At 39.9% G+C, this 19,858-nt stretch overlaps 1 protein-coding gene across 16 annotated transcripts in view; it reads left to right on the top strand.

Moving 5' to 3' along the window:
• SYNRG (synergin gamma) overlaps nucleotides 1-19,858 on the top strand; it is a 97,018-nt gene that overhangs the window by 9,304 nt on the left and 67,856 nt on the right. For 14 of the 16 annotated variants that reach the window (XR_004430715.1, XR_004430716.1, XM_033183839.1 and 11 more), the window contains exons 2-6: nucleotides 406-446; nucleotides 4,461-4,582; nucleotides 13,642-13,772; nucleotides 15,065-15,170; nucleotides 15,734-15,845. Coding sequence is in view for 14 of the 16 variants with exons in the window: in XM_033183839.1 (XP_033039730.1) it covers nucleotides 406-446; nucleotides 4,461-4,582; nucleotides 13,642-13,772; nucleotides 15,065-15,170; nucleotides 15,734-15,845 (512 nt within the window). In the remaining 2 variants the exon portion in view is untranslated. The remainder of the gene's footprint in view (nucleotides 1-405; nucleotides 447-4,460; nucleotides 4,583-13,641; nucleotides 13,773-15,064; nucleotides 15,171-15,733; nucleotides 15,846-19,858) is intronic. The other 2 variants (XM_033183828.1, XM_033183836.1) reach the window with 1 other exon arrangement.

Genomic DNA, 19,858 nt, shown 5'->3' with positions numbered 1-19,858 from the left:
CATTTACCCTGTGATATACTTATTTGCCTGCATATGTGTATTTTTGCTTATAAGATTCCATCATTTCATGTAGTTGACACTCAATAGATGTTGACTGAATTGAATCTGAAGTCTCTCATTTTATAGATGGGGAAATTGGAATCCAGAGAGGACACACAGTGACAGAGCCAGGACTAGTTCCAGGGTCTTCTGTCTTCTGTTTCAACAAGTTTCCGTCTGCACTAACATGGTGACATGCATCCTATGGATGCTCTCAGTCTACTGATGTTAGACAATTCAGTATTGTGGTACAGAATAAACACCAGGTCCCATCTACGAGTCTTTCATCCATATAAAAAAGTACATTTGTTATTTGAAAATCTTTGTACATATGAAGATTATGATGTATTTTTATTCTGTTTTCAGCTTCATGTTTCCTGTTGCAGGTGGGATAAGACCCCCTCAAGGTATGTGAAAGTTTAAGTTTTGAACTTTTATTTTTCACTCTTGTGTTTCTGAATCTGGAATTAAATAAGTAAATAGGAAACAAGTTCTATTGCTGCTAAATAGAGTAAAATTTTCTACACTCTTAAACCTGTATGACAGCTACTCTTAAAATTTCTCAAAAATTATATAATTTTGGGAGTAATAAGGGTCACTCCTCATTTCTCCCAAACTTACCTAAACATTACGTTCATAGATTGTTTAACCTCAGAGGTGAAAGAGACTTTTTAGGACAAGAATGTTAAGGAACAGGTGATAAAAATGAAATGAGCTGTAATTCACTTAATGATGTCTTTCTCCTTCTGTCTAGTCTTCTAGACTCCTTCTGCTAGATTGTTAGTGCCGTGTCTGTCTAATGCTCATCTAGCATTATCTCTAGCCCCTAGCATGTTGATTTAACATAATAAGTTCTCTGTAGCTGTTTGTTGAATGAATAAACGAACATCTTTACTTGTTTCACACTGCTATTTTTTCTCTATATGATAGTATCTTATTATAATCATGTTTTATAAACATATAATTTTGAAATTAAAAGAGATCACATACTCTGATTCAGCTTAAAGTATTTAAGTCTCAGGATTTTGTTTGGTTTTGGTTTTTTATTTTTATTTTATTTTTTTGAGATGGGGTCTTGCTCTTTCGCCCAGGCTGGAATACAAGTGGCACAGTCATAGCTTATTGCATAGCCTCAGCCTCCTAGGCTCAAGCATTTCTCCCACCTCAGCTTCCCAGGTAGCTGGGACCACAGGCGCATACCACCATGCCTGGCTAATTTTTAAATATTTTGTAGAGACACAGTCTCCTTATGTTGCCCAGGCTGGTATCAAATTCCTCGGCTCAAGCAATTCTCCTGCCTTGGCCTCCCAAAGCACTGGGATTACAGGCATGAGCCACCATGTCATATAAGTCTCAGTTCTAGTCCTAGAAATTTCTGTACTAAGTATACCTCTTCTCTCTTGGTCTGAGACCAGGACCCACCAATATCAATTTTAGCTTTATCTTCAAGGAAATAGTAGTGAAGGAATATAATTTTGACCCATGCTGCTGTGCAGCTGGGACATAACAGTGAAGAAGGAATAGATCTGCCTTTCTCTGGCTTTTTTTCCACTCACTTCTCCCACTCTGATGTATTCCCTCTCCCCTCACACCAAGCTGCTTCTGAAAACTGGCTCTTCTTAAAAAGCCAGCGTTGATTGGTTGTCATAGATTTGCTGGAGAAACAGAGACTCGTAGGTCAGCAGTAGAGATAAAAGATAAAGAGCAGCTCAGTGGCAGATGGTCAGTGGCTCATCCTGACTTTGTCTTCATTTATAATCAGTGATGGCGGTTGAGTTTCAGGCAAGTTTTTCCAAGGGTCAGTTGTATTCTTTTCATCGTGTTCACATTTATGCATTATTTAAGCTATCTGTAATTAGATGTGTCCCAGATTGAGATCAAATGGTTTGAGATCTTTTGTTCTTTAGGAAGGTGTTACAGAGTTATGTGTTCATTATCATGGTTTGTTATTTTGCATTTCTATACATTTTCAAGTAAAAATATACCTATGGAGCGAAGGAACTGGACAAGAAGAGATCTCAAAGTGTTGCCTGATACTTTTTCTTAGGGAATTTGGAATTGGTTTGGAGATTTTTTTTAACAGTTGTTAGGATGAACTTTTGGGTCGTTTGAAGGCTTTAAATTATGCGTTCATCATTTCTGAAAACATATGTAAGAAACCAACAGCAAGGATGGCCACAAGATCGTGAGTACTTGAATAGGAGACAGAGGAGAGAGAGACCTATTTTTTACTGTGTACACTTTGTGCCTTGAAATATTATGCCAGATATCTGAGTTACCCATTCAGAAATAAAATAAAATCAATTAAAATGAATAAATCTTTAAGTCCAAAGAAATAAGACAGAAAACATCTTACGGTGGCTGTTTTCAATCTGTGTATTCTAATTCTCCCTGACACCTTGTGATCTTTGTACTTGGTGTTCTTTGGTCTGGAATATTCTTCCCAAATATCTGCATGGCTTGGTTCTTTATTTCCTTGAGGTCCTTTCTGAAATACCACCCTGTTGGTGAAACTTTTTCTGATTGCCCTATGTAAAATAGCAACCACTCCATTCCCTCTTGCCCTGCTTTGTTTTTTGGCCCTAGCTTTTATCACCACCTGACATGTACTTATTTTTTTGTTGTCTGTCTCTCCTGATTACAGTGTAAGCTCCATGAGAGTGAAGACCTGGTTTTGTTCATGGCTGTGTCCCCAGAACAGTGCCTAATATGGAGTAGGCCTCAAATACTTGAATAAGTGAATGGTCTACCTCAAATAACTGTTAGCCACAATGTGGATGTCCTTGCTTCTGAAATTAGGCTAGGTTATAAATAACCTGGAAGGTACACAAAAACCATAAGATAACCATGGTATAATTTCCTAGATCTTTAATTTTTCAAATCGACAGTTTGATATAAAGTTCCTTATGGTGGAACCAACATGGATGTAGTTTGAATGCAAAATTAAAATGAAATTTGTGCTCAGGCTATGTAGGAATTTTGTTTTATTCACTTCTGTGTACCAAGCACATAGAACTATGCCTAGCATATGGTAGGCATTTAGTATTTATTAAAATCCCAAAGAGATGTGTATTCATTCACCTCTGCTATTGGAAAAGTTTGGGAAACACTAGCCTAAATCATACTTTCATGATAGTTTTCTGCCATTGCACATACTGATGGCTACTTTGTGGTAACTGTTATATTACCTATTCATGTAAGAAAAAGGAAGAAGAATAACATTTCTTTGAGCATAGTAAATGTTAAACAGTTTTACAAATGAGAAACCAAGGCATAGAAAGAAGCAAATTGCCCAAAGTTCCAAAGAAGTATGTGGCATTTCTAGTTGACTCCTAGAGTTCATGCTCCTGTTATTTTGTTAGTTATGTGCTGCTGTGTAACAGATTGTCCTGAACTTTAAAAAGTAAACATTTTATTATTTCATAGTGTGTCTGTGGGTCAGGAATCTAAGAGTAGCTCTGCTGGGTGGTTCAGGCTCAAGACCTCTTATGAGATGGCAATGAAGATGAGCCAGGCTTGCAGTCATCTGAAAGTTTCTTGGAGCTGCTTCCAGGGTGGCTCACTGAGATAGATGGCAAATTCATGCTGCCTTTTCGCAGAAGACCTCAGTACCTTAACCACATGGATTCTCCATAGGTCTTATTGAGTATTTCATAACGTGGCAGTGCTCCGGAGCGAGGGATCCAAAAGAACCAGAAAGAAACTACAGTGTCTTTTAAGAACTAGCCTCCGGGCCAGGCGCAGTGGCTCACACCTGTAATCCTAGCACTTTGAGAGGCTGAGGAGGGTGGATCACTTGAGGTCAGGAGTTCAAGACCAGCCTGACCAAGACGGCGAAACCCCATCTCTACTAAAAATGCAAAAATTAGCAGACACCTGTAGTCCCAGCTACTTGGGAGCCTTGAACCCAGGAAGTGGAAGTTGCAGTGAGCTGAGATCATGCTACTGCACTCCAGCCTGGGTGACAGAGTGAGACTCTGTCTCAAAAAAAAAATAAATAAATAACTGGCCTTCAAAGTTATGTGCTGTCATTTCCACAGTATCCTATTGGTTATACTGGTCAACCCCATTCAGTATGGAATGGAACAGCACACGAATACGAACACCAGGAGACAGAGGTCATTGGAGGCCATCTTGAAGGCTGAGTACCCCAATTAAGCCATACTGTTTTTTAATATGCATACAAATTCCATAGAAGAGATATCTTCATTTTACAGATGAAGTTTTGTAGCTTGTTCAGGATCACACAGCTAAGTAAATGACGGAGTTGGAATTCATATTCATATCTGTCTCACTCAGGACCCTGTGCTTTTTCCATTATACTCTGCTTCCTGCCAAGTAACAAGTCCTTTAGGTACTTATGGTTTTAAGAAAATAAATTTTAAAACACATTGACTTTAATAATGTCTTTATATTTTCAGCAGGCCTGATGCCGATGCAGCAACAAGGATTTCCTATGGTCTCTGTCATGCAGCCTAATATGCAAGGCATTATGGGAATGAATTACAGCTCTCAGATGTCCCAAGGACCTATTGCTATGCAGGTACTTGCTTCTTTAGTTGGTTTCTTACAAAGTTATTGTTTGTTGTTATGTTTATATATCAAGAGCTACAGGCTAAGAGCTTAATGTTACAATTAGAAATAAGCATAAATAAATGGCTTCCTTCAAACTAAAATGAAGATGTGTTCACCCTCCAAGAGTGAGGGAAAAGGTTAAATGTAGTGGCTCACGCCTGTAATTCCCGCACTTTAGGAGGCTGAGGTGGGCAGATCACTTCAGGTCAGGAGTTCGAGACCAGGCTGGCTAACATGGCAAAACCCCATCTCTACTAAAACTACAAAAATTACCTGGGTGTGGTGGCGTGTGCCTGTAGTCCTAGCTATTCGGGAGGCTGAGGCAGGGCAATCCCTTGAACCCGAGAGGCGGAGGTTGCAGCAAGCCGAGATCATGCCACTGTACTCCAGCCTGGGCAACAAGGTGAGACTCCCGTCTCAAAAAAAAAAGGCCTGAGGAAAAAAAAGTTTTTGCTCTTGTACTATTAACCAGTATCTTTAAGGCCATATACTGTATTTCTTTTTTACCTAATAGTTTATTTATTTTTGCTTTTTTCAACTTTTAGTTTCAGGGGAGAGTTTGTAGGTTTATTACACTAATGCGTTGTGTGATGCTGAGGGTTGGGGTATGATGGAACCCATCACCTGGGTAGTGAGCATAGTACCAAACAGGTAGTTTTCCAACTCTTCCCCTGCTCTTTCTCCCCTCTTGTAGTCTCCAGTGTCTGTCGAGCCTGTCTTTATGTCCATGTGCACCCAGTGTTTAGCTTCCACTTGTAAGTGAGAACATGCGGTATTTGGTTTTTTGTTTCTGTGTTAGTTTACTTACTTACCTAATACTTTAACATTTTCTATTTCTGTGTGTTTTGTTATACAGTATATACTTTTATACAGTAACACATATATATACTTATAAATAAGTAATATTAGGAGTTCACAACCAGAATTTTAAGTTGAAACCATTGTTGTTTTGAAATCAATTATGCAAATAAAGCTTCTGTTTTGTGTTGAAATGGTCAGGAAAACTTCCAGTGTCATTTTTTATCCATCTCTAGAAGGAAGCAAATGGGAATACATTGAGATTTTGTAGGTTTTTAATTCACGTTAAGCTAGCTTTCACTAGATTGTGCTGCAGAAACAGTCCCCAGATCTCAGTGACTTACAAAAGTTTAGCCCTCACTCGTGATACATATCCTCATGTGTTGGTGCTGACTCTGCTCCATGTTTTCTTTATCCTAGGACCCTCAGCCAGGACATCCTAGGCTCTTGGCATAGGAAAAAGAGATGGCCAAATGCTGTGATGTCTTTTAAAGCTAACACTTGGAGGTAGCATATATTAGTCACTTCTGCTCACCAAAGTAATATGGCCTTAGCATCAGTAGGGGAGGAATATACCAGGAGGAATGTAAACCGTATAGGGATGAGTAGTCCTCTTAGAATAAACGCAGCAAATGGCCAGGAGCAGTGGCTCACACCTGTTATCCCAGCACTTTGGGAGGCCAAGGCAGACAGATCACAAGGTCAGGAAATCGAGACCAGCCTGACCAGCAGGGTGAAACCCCATCTGTACTAAAAATACAAAAATTAACAGGGCATGGTGGTGCGCACCTGTAGTCCCAGCTACTCAGGAGGCTGAGGCAGGATAATCGCTTGAACCTGGGAGGCGGAGGTTGCAGTGAGCTGAGATTGTGCCACTGCACTCCTGCCTGGGCAACAGAGTAAGACTCTGTCTCAAAAAAAATAAAGTAAAATAAAAAAATAAGAATAAAGGCAGCAAATAACTAAAAACAATCTACTATAGAATACAATGTCTTTTAAATTAAAACTTCCTAAGCTTACTACTGAATCTTAATAACAATTGATACAAATTTTAAATCATTAATTTTTACACTAAACATTATTTTATGCTTACACAATTGTCTGAAAAATGTTTTTAGAGTTTGAAACAACCAAAAACAGTAAGAGTCTCTTAATATGCAGAACAATAAGAAAAAAGTAAACTGTGAGAGTTGATAGTGCCTTAATAATGTCCCTGAATATCAGAAGCTTGTGTATTAATGATGCTAAGACAAAGCAACCAAAGTCTTTTTCTTTAACCTTTACTCTTGCTGACAGGCATTATATTATTTGGAAGCTGCTGACCCCCGTGTTTTTTTTTTTTTTTTTGAGATGGAGTTTCACTCTTGTTGCCCAGGCTAGAGTGCAATGGTATGATCTCGGCTCACTACAACCTCCGCCTCCCGGGTTCAAGTGATTCCCCTGCCTCAGCTTCCCAAGTAACTGGTGTTACAGGTGTGCGTCACCACGCCCAGCTAATTTTGTATTTTTAGTAGAGTCGGGGTTTCGCCACGTTGGCCAGGCTGGTTTCAAACCCCTGACCTCCGGTGATCCACCTGCCATGGCCTCCCAGAGTGCTAGGATTACAGGTGTGAGCCACCACACCCAGTTGCTGCTCACCATTTTTTTTTTTTTTAAGACAGAGTCTTGCTCTGTCGCCCAGGCTGGAGTGCAGTGGTGCAATCTCGACTCACTGCAAGCTCTGCCTCCCAGGTGCACATCGTTCTCCTGCCTCAGCCTCCCGAGTAGCTGGGACTACAAGCTCCCACCACCATGCCTGGCTAATTTTGTTTTTGTATTTTTAGTAGAGATGGGGTTTCACTGTGTTAGCCAGGATGGTCCCAATCTCCTGACCTCGTGATCTACCCGCCTCGGCCTCCCAAAGTGCTGGGATTACAGGCATGAGCCGTTGCGCTGGCCAGAAATTTAGTCTTGATGATTATTATTATATTATTATTGATTATTATAATATCTCCCTTCCTCAAAACACATAAAAAGAAAACACTCCTCATGATGTACAATACATTTTAGAATTATTATTCTGAAGCATTTCAAACATCTAGGCAAGTGTAGAGCACATGATGGACGTGTAAACCTGTTGCAAACTGTTGTGTAATTCTAAGAAATAATAGAAATCCTTTGCCCAGTTCCCCTATTGGTAAAACTTGTAGAACTGTAGTAACACAATCAGCGTATGGACATTGGCACAGCTGAGATACAGAACATTTCCATCTCCCCAAGGATCTCCTCACGTTGCCCTTTTGTAGCTGTACTCACTTCCTTCCTGCCCCACCTTACCCCTTTTGCATTCGCTAGTGTGTTCCCCATTTCTGTAATTTTGTGGTTTCAAAAATGTTATATAAATTGAATCATTAACCTTTTAGATTTGGCGTTTGTCACTTAGCATAATCCCTTCAGATTCATCCAAGTTGTTGCATGCATCTGAGTTCATTTTTTAAAAATTGATGAGTAATAGTTCATTTGCTCACTGAAGGACAGTAGGGTTGTTTACAGTTTTTAGCTATTACAAATAAAGGTTTTTGCGTGAACATAAGTCCTCATTTCTTGGGATAAATGCCCAAGAGTACAATTGATAGGTTGCATGTATTCCATTTTTGGTTTTTTAAGATGCTGCCAAACTTTTTTGCAGAGTAGCTGTAATATTTTACATTCCTACCAGCAGTGTATCAGAGGTTCAGTTATACTGCATCCTTACCTGCATTTAGTGTCATTATTTTTTGTTTAGCCATTCCGACAGGTATGTTTAATATCTCATGGTTTTAATTTGCATGGTTTTAATGTGCAGATGATGTTGAACATCTTTTCATGTGTTTATTTGCCATCATTACATTTTCTTCAGAGAAATGTCTTTTCATAGCTTCTGACCATTTTCTAATTGCATTTTTTGGTATTTTACTATTGAATTTTGAGAGTTCTTTATATCTTTTAGGTACTAGTCCTTTGTCAGATATGTGGTTTACAAGTGTTTTCTTCTTGTCTTTAGCTTGTCTTTTCACCCTCTTAATGGGGTCTTTCACAGAGCAAAAGTTCAGTTTTGATGAAATTCAGTTTACCAGTTTTTCCTGTTATGGATCATGCATTGGTATAACTCTAAGAGTTCATTGCCTTGCCCTAGATTCTGGAGATTTTCTCCTATGTTTTTTTCTAAAAGTTTTATGGTTTTCATTTAAGTCCATGATCCATTTTGAGTTAATTTTTGTATAAGATCTAAGACTTAGATTGAGGTTGTTTTTTATCTCTCTCTTTGTATCTATGTAAGTCTGATTGCCCCAGCAACATTTGTGGAAAAAGCTATCCTGCTTCCATTGAAATGCTTTCACATTTTTGTCAAAAATCAGTTGGGCATGCTTGTGTGTATCTTTCTCTAGGTTCTCTGTTCTGTGCTGTTGTTTTATGTATATGCCTGTTCCTTCACCGATAACACAGTCTTTGTGACGGTAGCTATACAATAAGGTTGATTCCTCCTACGTTATTCTTCTTTCCAGAATTTAACTATTCTGGTTTCTCTGTCTTTCCATATTAATTGTGGGATAATCTTGTCTATCTCTGGAAAAACTCTTGCTGGAGTTTTGATAGGCATTGTGTTAAACCTCTGTATGAATTTAGGGAGAATTGATGTCTTTGAGAATTGACATCTTCCATCATAACAGTATGGGATGTCTCTTCATTTGTTTAGATCTTTGGTTTCTTCTATCAGCATTTATATAGTTTTCAGCATAAAAGTCACATCCGTGTTTGGTTAGATTTACATCTAAATATTTTGTTTTTTGAGGAATTATGAATGGCGTTTTTAACGTCAGTGTTCACATATTCATTGGTAGTGTATAGAAATACAGTTGATTGTATATGTTTGTTTTATATCCTTCAACCTTACTGAACTCATTTTATTAGCTCTGGGAATTTTTTTGTGGATTCCATGGGATTTTTTTATATAGGTAGTCAGGTCCTACCTTTATCAAATTTTAACATGCCACATTTGCTTTACATTTTTTTAAAGAATTCAGAAATACTTTCCTTCCTCTCCTTCCCCACAGGTTGTTATCACTATCATGAATTCAATGTTTATGGTTCTCGTATATATTTTTATACTACTTTGTCACCCAGGCTGGAGTGCAGTGGCGCGATCTCGACTCACTGCAACCTCTGCCTCCTGGGTTCAAGCAATTCTCCTGCCTCAGCATCCCTAGTACCAGGGATTACAGGTGCCCACTACCTCGCCTGGTTAGTTTTTGTGTTTTAGTAGAGATGGGGTTTCACCATGTTGGCCAGACTGGTCTCAAACTCCTGACCTCAAGCAGTCTACCCACCTCCACCTCCCAAAGTGCTGGGATTACAGGCATGAGCCACTGTGCCTGGCCATAATTTTATACTTTTATTATTTTATGTATTTGTATACTTACGAGCAATATATAATATTTTCTAGGTTTTAAATTTTACGTATGTACCCTTCAACATCTTGACTTTTTAATTTAACATTGTTTGCCCCCAAGACTTATCCCTGTTGTAAAATTATGCCAAGTTCATTCATAGTAGCTGCTGTGTGGTATTTCATTGAGTGAATATATGTTGTTCTATTAACAGACATTTAAATTGCTTCTAATGTTTTGCTGTTTTGATCTCATTGATTTCTGAGTGTTAGTTAATATTCTGGATTCTAATCCTTTGTAGTTACATGTGTTGCCAGTATCTTCTCCTAGTCGTTGGCCTCTCTTAATTTTGTTTATAGTGTCTTGTTGTGTAGAAATTAATTCAGATGGATAAATCATTTCTTTTTTTTTTTTTTTCTGTCTTATCTAAGACATTCTTCCCTACCTGTGTCTTCTTATTTAAAAAATGTTAAGTTTCTTGTCTTTCTTGTCTTGTCTTTTTTTTTTTTTTTTTTGAGACAGAGTCTCGCCCTGTCGCCCAGGCTGGAGTGTGGCGCAATCTCGGCTCACTGCAACTGCTGCCTCCTGGGCTCAAGCAATTCACCTACCTTAGCCTCCAGAGTGACTGCAACTACAGGCATGCACCACCACACCTGACTAATTTTGTATTTTTAGTAGAGATGGGATTTTACCGTGTTGTCCAGGCTGGTCTGGAACTCCTGGCCTCAAGTGATCTGCCTGCCTCAGCCTCCCAAAGTGCTGGGATTACAGGGTGTGAGCCAATGCGCCCAGCCTGTCTTTTCAGATTAAGTGTCTAACCTACCTAGAATTGTTCTTTAGAATCAGCGTGAGGTAGAAGGATGTAATTTTATTATGTTCCATTGTAGTCAGTTGTTCCCAAATCATTTATAAATAGCCTGTTTTTTATTTATTGATTTCTATGATTATTCCTGTAATATTACACTTCTTTATGTGCTTTGGATTAATTTCTAGGCTCATGTATTTGTCTCATTGCTGCATCTGTCTTTCCTTGCGTCAGTAAATATCTTATGCCTTAATTATCTAGCCTGAGATAAGCATTGATATCTGGTAGTATGGATCATCCTTCTTCTTTTACAGAATTATAACTGATTCATGGTCCTTTGCCCTTCAGTATAATTTTAAGATCAACTTGTCAAAACAAAACTGTTGGGGTTCTAACTGAAATGGACACCTTTACTGTTAGTCTTAACTGTCATACTATACTTCTCAACTTACTGAAATCTTAAGTGCCGTCAGTAGTTTATCAAATGTATCTCAGATTTCTGAGTTCTTTCTTTTGTTATGTCATCCTTTCAGTATATAATTAAAGACTAGTGTCTCTTAACCTTTTAGTTTATTTAGATTTCAAAAGTCTATAAAAACTTAGACAGTCCCTCCTTTCCAGGTGTAGGGGAAGCACAAAATGCCGTTTAGTAAATTTGAATGTTCTTCAAGAGAGGAGTTGTAAGTAAGAAGGCAATATGCATGACACCTTTCTTTCTTTCATTCTTTATTATTTTTGTTGAACACTTTGCCTTATTTTTCATCTCTATGATTTGGGTAGTTTCTTTTGTATTTTATATACTTTGGGTGAACTGAGTAAAAAAAAAAAAGAAAGAAAAATTTAATTCTAGGACTGTGATCCTAATTTTTAGCAGCAAGAGAGCAATACTGTGATTTAAAATAAGTATACACAGCTATCTCCACCCAAGATTTAGAATAGAGAATGTTAGCAATAAAGCAATATTGTGTGTAATTCCAGTTGTAGAGTGCTAGAAACCCTTCAAAAGCATTCCAAGCTGGCCGGGCATCGTGGCTCATGCCTGTAATCACAGCACTTTGGGAGGCCAAGGTGGGTGGATCACCTGAGGTCAGGAGTTTGAGACCAGCCTAGCCAACCTGGTGAAACCCCATCTCTACTGAAAATACAAAAATTAGCTGGGCATGGTGGCACATGCCTGTAGTCTTAGCTACTTGGGAGGCTGAGGTGGGAGAATCACTTTAGCCTGGGAGGTGGAGGTTGCAGTGAGCTGAGATCGCACTACTGCATCCCAACTTGGGTGATAGAGGGGGACCCTGTCTCTAAATAAATAAATAAATAGAATTTAATGTGAATCCTCAATGTTTCTCTCTCCAGCATGGTTCAGTGGTTTTTGTATAAGCATGCAAAAGTTGATTAGTTGATTCTAATCAGGGGTGAAGTTTCCCAGGAGACCATGTTAAGGAATTGACAATTAAGGACATTAAGGATATTGACAAGGGCATTTAATATTGAACCCTAGAATCTAAATTGAGCAGGAAGGGGGAAGTGAGGATATAATGAAGATGATTAATCATGAGAAACGTGGCAGATTAACAGGTGGAACCTACAAAATAAGCTCGAAAAAAAAATTAACAGGTGGGAGATATTAATGAGATAGGAGAATTACTGGTCTAGATGAGCTAGAAGGATCGGAAGTGGTGGTCAGGTGTCAGGATGCCTAACATCCAGATTTTGGACATGACACAGTCTTTGGTGCAGATAGATCACAGGTATTACCATGGAATAGGAAGCTGGAATTGTATATTGGGCATGATTGTGATCAGGAGGCTGAAGACCTGGAAGACGACAGTGTTAGGTGAGTGATCCATGTCGGTGATTGTCGATGTTACCAAGAGCAGTTGGGAGATAGAATGGAAGATAGCAAAGTCTGAAGTGTACAACTAGAAGAGTGAGGAAGTTGAGGGTGAGTAGATGACGTGAACAAGATCGGAGAGTAAATGATGAAGTCTATTAGTGAGAAATTAAAATGTATTCAGGTTTTTGAAGGTAGAGAGAGGAGAAAAGGTTTAGAAGAAGCAAAGAGGAATATTCCCCACTTACAGGAAATAGAAAAGTAGCAATCTCCAAATGAGAGTGTTTCACGGACAGACTTTAGTTAGGAACAGAAGGGGAACTTTTCAGGGACAAGGTTGAGTAGTAGAAGAGTTTTCACTCACTAAAAATTAGCCATTTAACTATTATCATTGTCCTCATTCTTAATATTAGATTTCGAACCAGGTGCGATGGCACATGCCTATAGTCCTAGCTACTCTGGGACTGAGGTGGGAGGATCTCTTGAGCTCAGAGTTGAATCCTCTCACTGGAGGCTGCAGTGAGCTGTGCAGTCCATTGCACTCCAGCCTGGGTGACACAACGAGACCCTGTCTCTAAAAACATAATGTTATTAAATTTTGTGATTAGCTATTGTGTTATTCTTATTTCTGGACACTTTGATAAACTATAATATTGTATTATGTCATTTTTATTGAATATGTTTCATTTTCTATAAAAGTTTGACTATTAGGCCTTTGATAACATCAAAATATTCATTATCCTCTCATATATATTGGAAAATCAGATTTAATTTCGTTTGTGTATGTTTACCATATGCCAGCCTCTTAGCTATTATTGCAAATATGAAAATATATAAGATATAATACCACTTCTCAAAGAGAATTAGTGAGCTCACAAGAATGTAATTTGTGGGCATATACTGCCATACTCACACACCAATCAGACTATTAGCAGCAGTCACCTCTGGGACAGTGAAAGGAATGGAGGGCTAGATATTAAGGGGACCCTTCCATTTTTAGCATCTTTTAATATAATATATTTATTTGCATATTTGCATCTTACTTGCATCTGTGCATCTTTTGATACAATATATTTCTATTTTTTACAAATAAAAGTATTAAGATAGAATTTATGAAAGTCACATTTTTGTGTGTGATAATTAAAGGGAGAAATTGTGTTTTCTAAGCCTTTGTCTGTTTCTTCTAGGCAGGAATACCAATGGGACCAATGCCAGCAGCGGGAATGCCTTACCTAGGACAAGCACCCTTCCTGGGCATGCGTCCTCCAGGCCCACAATACACTCCAGACATGCAGAAGCAGTTTGCTGAAGAGCAGCAGTAAGAGATGACCAAAATTAAAGGATAACAAAGATACATTATAACATCTATCTTAAGAATTGTCTAATAATCTCTAGTGCAGATTTGAAACTAAAACAGTCAAAAGGTGTCTTTAAAACTCTTGGCCGGGTGTAGTGGCTCATGCCTGTAATCCCAGCACTTTGGGAGGCCAAAGTGGGCGGATCACGAGGTCAGGAGATCGAGATCATCCTGGCTAACATGGTGAAACCCCGTCTCTACCGAAAATACAAAAAATTAGTCGGGTGTGGTGGTGGGCGCTTATAGTCCCAGCTACTCGGGAGGCTGAGGCAGGAGAATGGCTTGAACCCGGGAGGTGGAGCTTGCAGTGAGCCAAGATGAGCCACTGCACTCCAGCCTGGGCGACAGAGCAAGACTCTGTCTCAAAAAAAAAAAAAAAAAACTCTTAAGGCCTGGCCCAGTGGCTCATGCCTATAATCCCAGCACTTTGGGAGGCTGAGGCGGGCAGATTGCTTGAGCCCAGGAGTTCGAGACCAGCCTGAGCAACATGGTGAAACCCTGTCTCTACAAAAAATACAAAATATTAGCTAGGCTTGGTGGCTCATGCCTGTAGTCCCAGCTGCTCAGGAAGCTGAGGTGGGAGGATCACCTGGGCCCCGAGATTGAGGCTGCAGTCAGCCGTGATCATGCCACTCACTGTACTCCAGCTTGGGTAACAGAGTGAGACTCTATTTAAAAACAAAAAAAAAGCCTCTTTAAAATACCATTATTATAAGTTTAGAGTCAAAAAGGACCTTAGAGATCCTCTAATTCAACCCTCTTGTTTTATATCTAGTGAAAGTGAAGTCCAGGAAAATGAAACAACTTGTCAGTCCAGGTCACCCAGTTACCGGCAAAGCCCGAACCCAAAGTCAGGCCTCCTGATTCGCAGATCATTACTCTTTCTCCCGTATGACACTGCCTTCCCAAGCAGGTTCTTGTTTAATATGCAGAGCAAAGTGTGTTCTTACGTTTGTCTGCCTGTTTTTTGAGAATACTTTTGTATGCAAAAGCTTGTTTCCTCCTCTTGCAAATTAGATGAGAAATAAATTCATATTCATAATTTAGGTAAATCATTATTTAGACTCATGTCAAATATTTTGGAATTAATATAGTGAGGAAACAGGATTGTCATAAGAAAACTAGATATTTAGCAATGAAATTTACACTTCTATAAGTGCGACGTGATATTGCTGAAACTGTTAGAAATCTGAATATAAAACACAGTGTATAATCCTGGGAGCTTGTCTTTTATTAGGTCATTTTTCCATCAGGAAACGATTTGAACAGCAGCAAAAACTCTTAGAAGAAGAAAGAAAAAGACGCCAGTTTGAAGAGCAGAAGCAAAAGCTCAGACTTTTGAGCAGTGTGAAACCCAAGGTAATATTTCAATACTTCTCTTCACCCAGAACATACACACCCTGAATGTGCCTCTTCCCACTCATTGAGTGGATGTCGTCACTGGGGCACCAGCCCAAGCTGACGCTGTGATTGACTCTTCTCATTTCAGTGTATCTAATTCCTAATGTGAAGGATTTTTCATTTTCTGTGAAGATACACTGTTATTGATGAGAATAGGGTATCAGCCATTATCTTCTCAACTCTTTTTTAGTATCATGGCAATATTTGTAATCTTTTTCTTGGAAAGCAGTAATCCTGAAATCAGTGATATTTCATATTTCTCTTAGAGCCTTCACAGGACACTTAATATCAAACAGGTCTATCCTGAAGTATTTATACATTGGCCTTGTAATGTTTTTATTTTCTGTAGAGTGTCATTGTTTAATCATTTACCTGTTTTTCTGACTTGGAGAATTTATCATCAGAAGTATGTGGTAAAAATATTGGAAGGAGATGAATATCTGTGCTTTTCTTAATTTGGGAGGGTTTAGGATAGAGTGAGGGATAAGTAAAGAAATATACATATATTTGTTGTTTCTTAGACAGGAGAGAAGAGTAGAGATGATGCTTTGGAAGCCATAAAAGGAAATTTAGATGGGTTTTCCAGAGATGCAAAAATGCACCCTACTCCAGCATCGCACCCCAAGAAACCAGGTAGTTTTAAGAGGCATTACATTTTTCTTTTCTTGAAAGGTGATTTATGTAGTCCCTGTTTCTTTACCTCGCCATTATATGTGTGTGTGAAAACTCAATGCAGAACTCTTCCTTCAAGCTAAGTACAGATTTGGATGTTCTCAAATGTGCAGTGGCTTAAGAGCTCTGGTCTGGATAACAACTGTCTTGGGAGGGAAAAAACCTCTTTGTCTTCTAATTAAATGTCAGTACGACAATTTCACCTGTAAGTTTTCTGTACATAAATATATTAACATTAGTAAAATCTATTCAATCAGAGCAAATGTAATAAATGAGTTTACCATTGTTCATTGTTTTATAGTAATTTTATGAACTAGTTCTGATTTCATTACTTAATGTGATTAAACTTATAATTCTTAAAATGACTTGTTTTTAAAAATCATGGGTGTAATAATGCTCTACTTGAAATTTTAGTTTCTCTAATGCATTTCTTTATAATTTTTATCATCATTTGTTGTCACGTAAGCAAAAAGAAATGTGCCTGTTTTAGAAAGCAGGGTAAAGGGATTGGGGGGTGGCATTTGGTTGTTCTTTTGACCATTTGGCAGTTGAAATGAGTCTTGTATTTGCATAATTGTTACCGCATTTTTTTTTTTTTTTTTTTTTTGAGACGGAGTCTCGCTGTCACCCAGGCTGGAGTACAGTGGCCGGATCCCAGCTCACTGCAAGCTCCGCCCCCCGGGTTCACGCCACTCTCCTGCCTCAGCCTCCCGAGTAGCTGGGACCACAGGCGCCGGCCACCACGCCCGGCCAGTTTTTGTATCTTTTAGTAGAGACGGGGTTTCACCGTGTTAGCCAGGATGGTCTCGATCTCCTGACCTCGTGATCCACCCGTCTCGGCCTCCCAAAGTGCTGGGATTACAGGCTTGAGCCACCGCGCCCGGCCACACGTTATTTTTAAAAATTCAACATTTCAAGTCAGGCCCCGTGGCTCATTCCTGCAATCCCAGCACTTTGGGAGACTGAGGCGGGTGGGATCACTTGAGGTCAGGAGTTCAAGACCAGCCTGGCCAACATGGTGAAACCCTGTCTCTACTAAAAATACAAAAATAGGCCGGGCGTGGTGGCTCAAGCCTGTAATCCCAGCACTTTGGGAGGCGGAGACGGGCGGATCACGAGGTCAGGAGATCAAGAGCATCCTGGCTAACACGGTGAAACCCCGTCTCTACTAAAAGATACAAAAACTGGCCGGGCGTGGTGGCCGGCGCCTGTGGTCCCAGCTACTCGGGAGGCTGAGGCAGGAGAGTGGCGTGAACCCGGGGGGCGGAGCTTGCAGTGAGCTGGGATCCGGCCACTGTACTCCAGCCTGGGCGACAGAGTGAGACTCCGTCTCAAAAAAAAAAAAAAAAAATTAGCTGGGCATGGTGGTGCGTGCCTGTATTCCCGGCTACTCGGGAAGCTGAGACAGGAGAATCACTTGAACCCAGGAGGCGGAGGTTACAATGAGCCGAGATCATGCCACTGCCCACTCCAGCTTGGGCGTCAGAGCAAGACTCCATCGCAAAAATTCAACGTTTTGACATTTTATCAGCTGATTTCAAGAAAGCATACCTAATAGGTGAATAGTTTTCATAAATCATTTAGCCAGCCAAGAAAGTACTACCTTCTGCTGGAAAATGTTACACTGATAAATTTTATCTTGAACTCTTGTATTATAGTACCTTTCATGGTTGATATCAAGAAGGAATAATCACTGGCGTAGTAACCAGTTCTTGATTTTCCGGGACAACTTTACTCTGTTCTGTTAATTTCACTTAAGATTCCCCTTCCAAAAGTATGCCCCAAAATAAAATACACAAGATTGAAAAGAAAATAGATATTAGCAATCAGGCTGAGATTAGAAAGGAAAAACATACCTAAAAATGAAAATTTATAAGTTGAATAAGCTAGTCAAGAAGTAATTTAAGAATATATATTGGAAGTTAATACTAAAACTGGACCTAGGCTGGAGGTTAGGAAAAGGAGAGAAAGGCAGTCAGGAGTTCAAGACCAGCCTGGCCAACATGGTGAAACCCCATCTCTACTAAAAATACAAAAAATTTGCTGGGCATGGTGGCACATGCCTAGAATCCCAGTCACTTGGTAGGCTGAGGCAGGAGAGTAGCTTGAACCTGGGAGATAGAGGCTGCAGTGAGTCAAGACTGCGCCTCTGTACTCCAGCCTGGACAACAGAGTGAGACTCCATCTGAAAAAAAACAAAAAACCAAAAACCTAGTCGTGAAGTATTTATAAAAAGAGTTTCCAGCCATTCTACCACCAAAGGCACCTTTTAAATTTCTCTTTATAGATTGTTTATCTATAGATTGTTTATCTAAAATACTGAATACTGAATATACAAACTATATTGATCATATAACTTTCTTTTTTTTGAGACAGGGTCTCACTCTATTGCCCAGGCTGGCATACAGGGACATGATCACAGCTCACTGCAGCCATGACCTCCCAGGCTCAGAAAATCCTCCCACTTCAACCTCACGAGTAACTGGGACCACAGATGCATACCACCACACCCAGCTAATTTTTGTATTTTTTGTAGAGGCAGGATTTCACCGTGTTGCCCAGACTGGTCTCAAACTCCTGGGCTCAAGCAGTCCACCTGCTTTAGCCTTCAAAAGTGCTAGGATTACAGGCGTGAGCAACTGTGCCTGGCCCATCATATAACTTTTATACTTCTTTTTAATCATATACATTAGCTGCTAGAGTTGGTATGGGCCAAAATATATTCCACATAGAATTCACACATTCTAGCCAAATGCAAAGAAACATTGGTTTGGTCATTATAGTATATCCCAAGTACATAGTCAGGGTCCATTTAAAAAATATTTAGGTAGCTGGGAACCCAAATTGAGAACCTAAATCCAGTCTTGGTAATTGTTGGGAGGCTTGGAATATAATGTGGGAGGGCTTTTTCTTTTTAAAACAAACTTAATTAAGGCAATAATTTTGCATATTTTGCATCTTTCTTAGAACTTTCAGTGCATCCAGGTTTTATTTCATTGATCCTAGAGAGAGGAAAGAAGTATGCAGGGTCTCCATTTTTCTTTTTTTTTTCTTTTTTTCTTTTTTTGAGACGGAGTCTCACTCTGTCACCCAAGCTGGAGTGCACTGGCCAGATCTCAGCTCACTGCAAGCTCCGCCTCCCGGGTTCACGCCATTCTCCTGCCTCAGCCTCCCGAGTAGCTGGGACTACAGGCGCCCGCCACCTCGCCCGGCTAGTTTTTTGTATTTTTTAGTAGAGATGGGGTTTCACCGTGTTAGCCAGGATGGTCTCGATCTCCTGACCTTGTGATCCGCCCGCCTCGGCCTCCCAAAGTGCTGGGATTACAGGCTTGAGCCACCGCGCCCGGCCTCCATTTTTCAAATGAGAGCCGTTTCTTAAAAAAAAAGACTACTCCTAAGCTTCAAGTCAGTGAAGAAAAAAAGACTACTTATTGTGACAATAGACTTGTCATATTAAAGCAATTCAAAGTAATTTAAAATGTGGGGAGGCTGGGCGCAGTGGCTCACACCTGTAATCCCAGCACTTTGGGAGGCCGAGGTGGACGGATCACCTGAGGTCGGGAGTTCGAGACCAGCCTCACCAATCTGGAGAAACTCCATCTCTACTAAAAATACAAAATTAGCCAGGTGTGGTGGCACATGCCTGTAATCCCAGCTATTCAGGAGGCTGAGGCAGGAGAATCTCTTGAACCCAGGAGGTGGAGGTTGCTGTGAGCAGAGATCATGTCATTGCACACCAGCCTGGGCAACAGAGCAAGACTCTGTCTCAAAAAAAAAAAAAAAAAAAAATGTGGGGCCAGGCGTGGTGGTGCACACCTGTAATCCAGCAACTTGGGAGGCTGAGGCAGAAGAATTGCTTGAACCTGGGAGGCAGAGGCTGCAGTGAGCTGAGATTGCGCCACTGCACTCCAGCCTAGGCGACAGAGCTAGACTCCATCTCAGAAAAACAAAAACAAAAACAAAACAATGAAGGT

Source organism: Trachypithecus francoisi, unplaced genomic scaffold (genome assembly GCF_009764315.1).
Source record: "Trachypithecus francoisi isolate TF-2019V2 unplaced genomic scaffold, Tfra_2.0 Lachesis_group20, whole genome shotgun sequence".
Taxonomy (NCBI): domain Eukaryota; kingdom Metazoa; phylum Chordata; class Mammalia; order Primates; family Cercopithecidae; genus Trachypithecus; species Trachypithecus francoisi.
The sequence above is the reverse complement of the archived record's forward strand: the minus strand, read 5'-3'. Positions and strand labels throughout refer to the sequence as shown.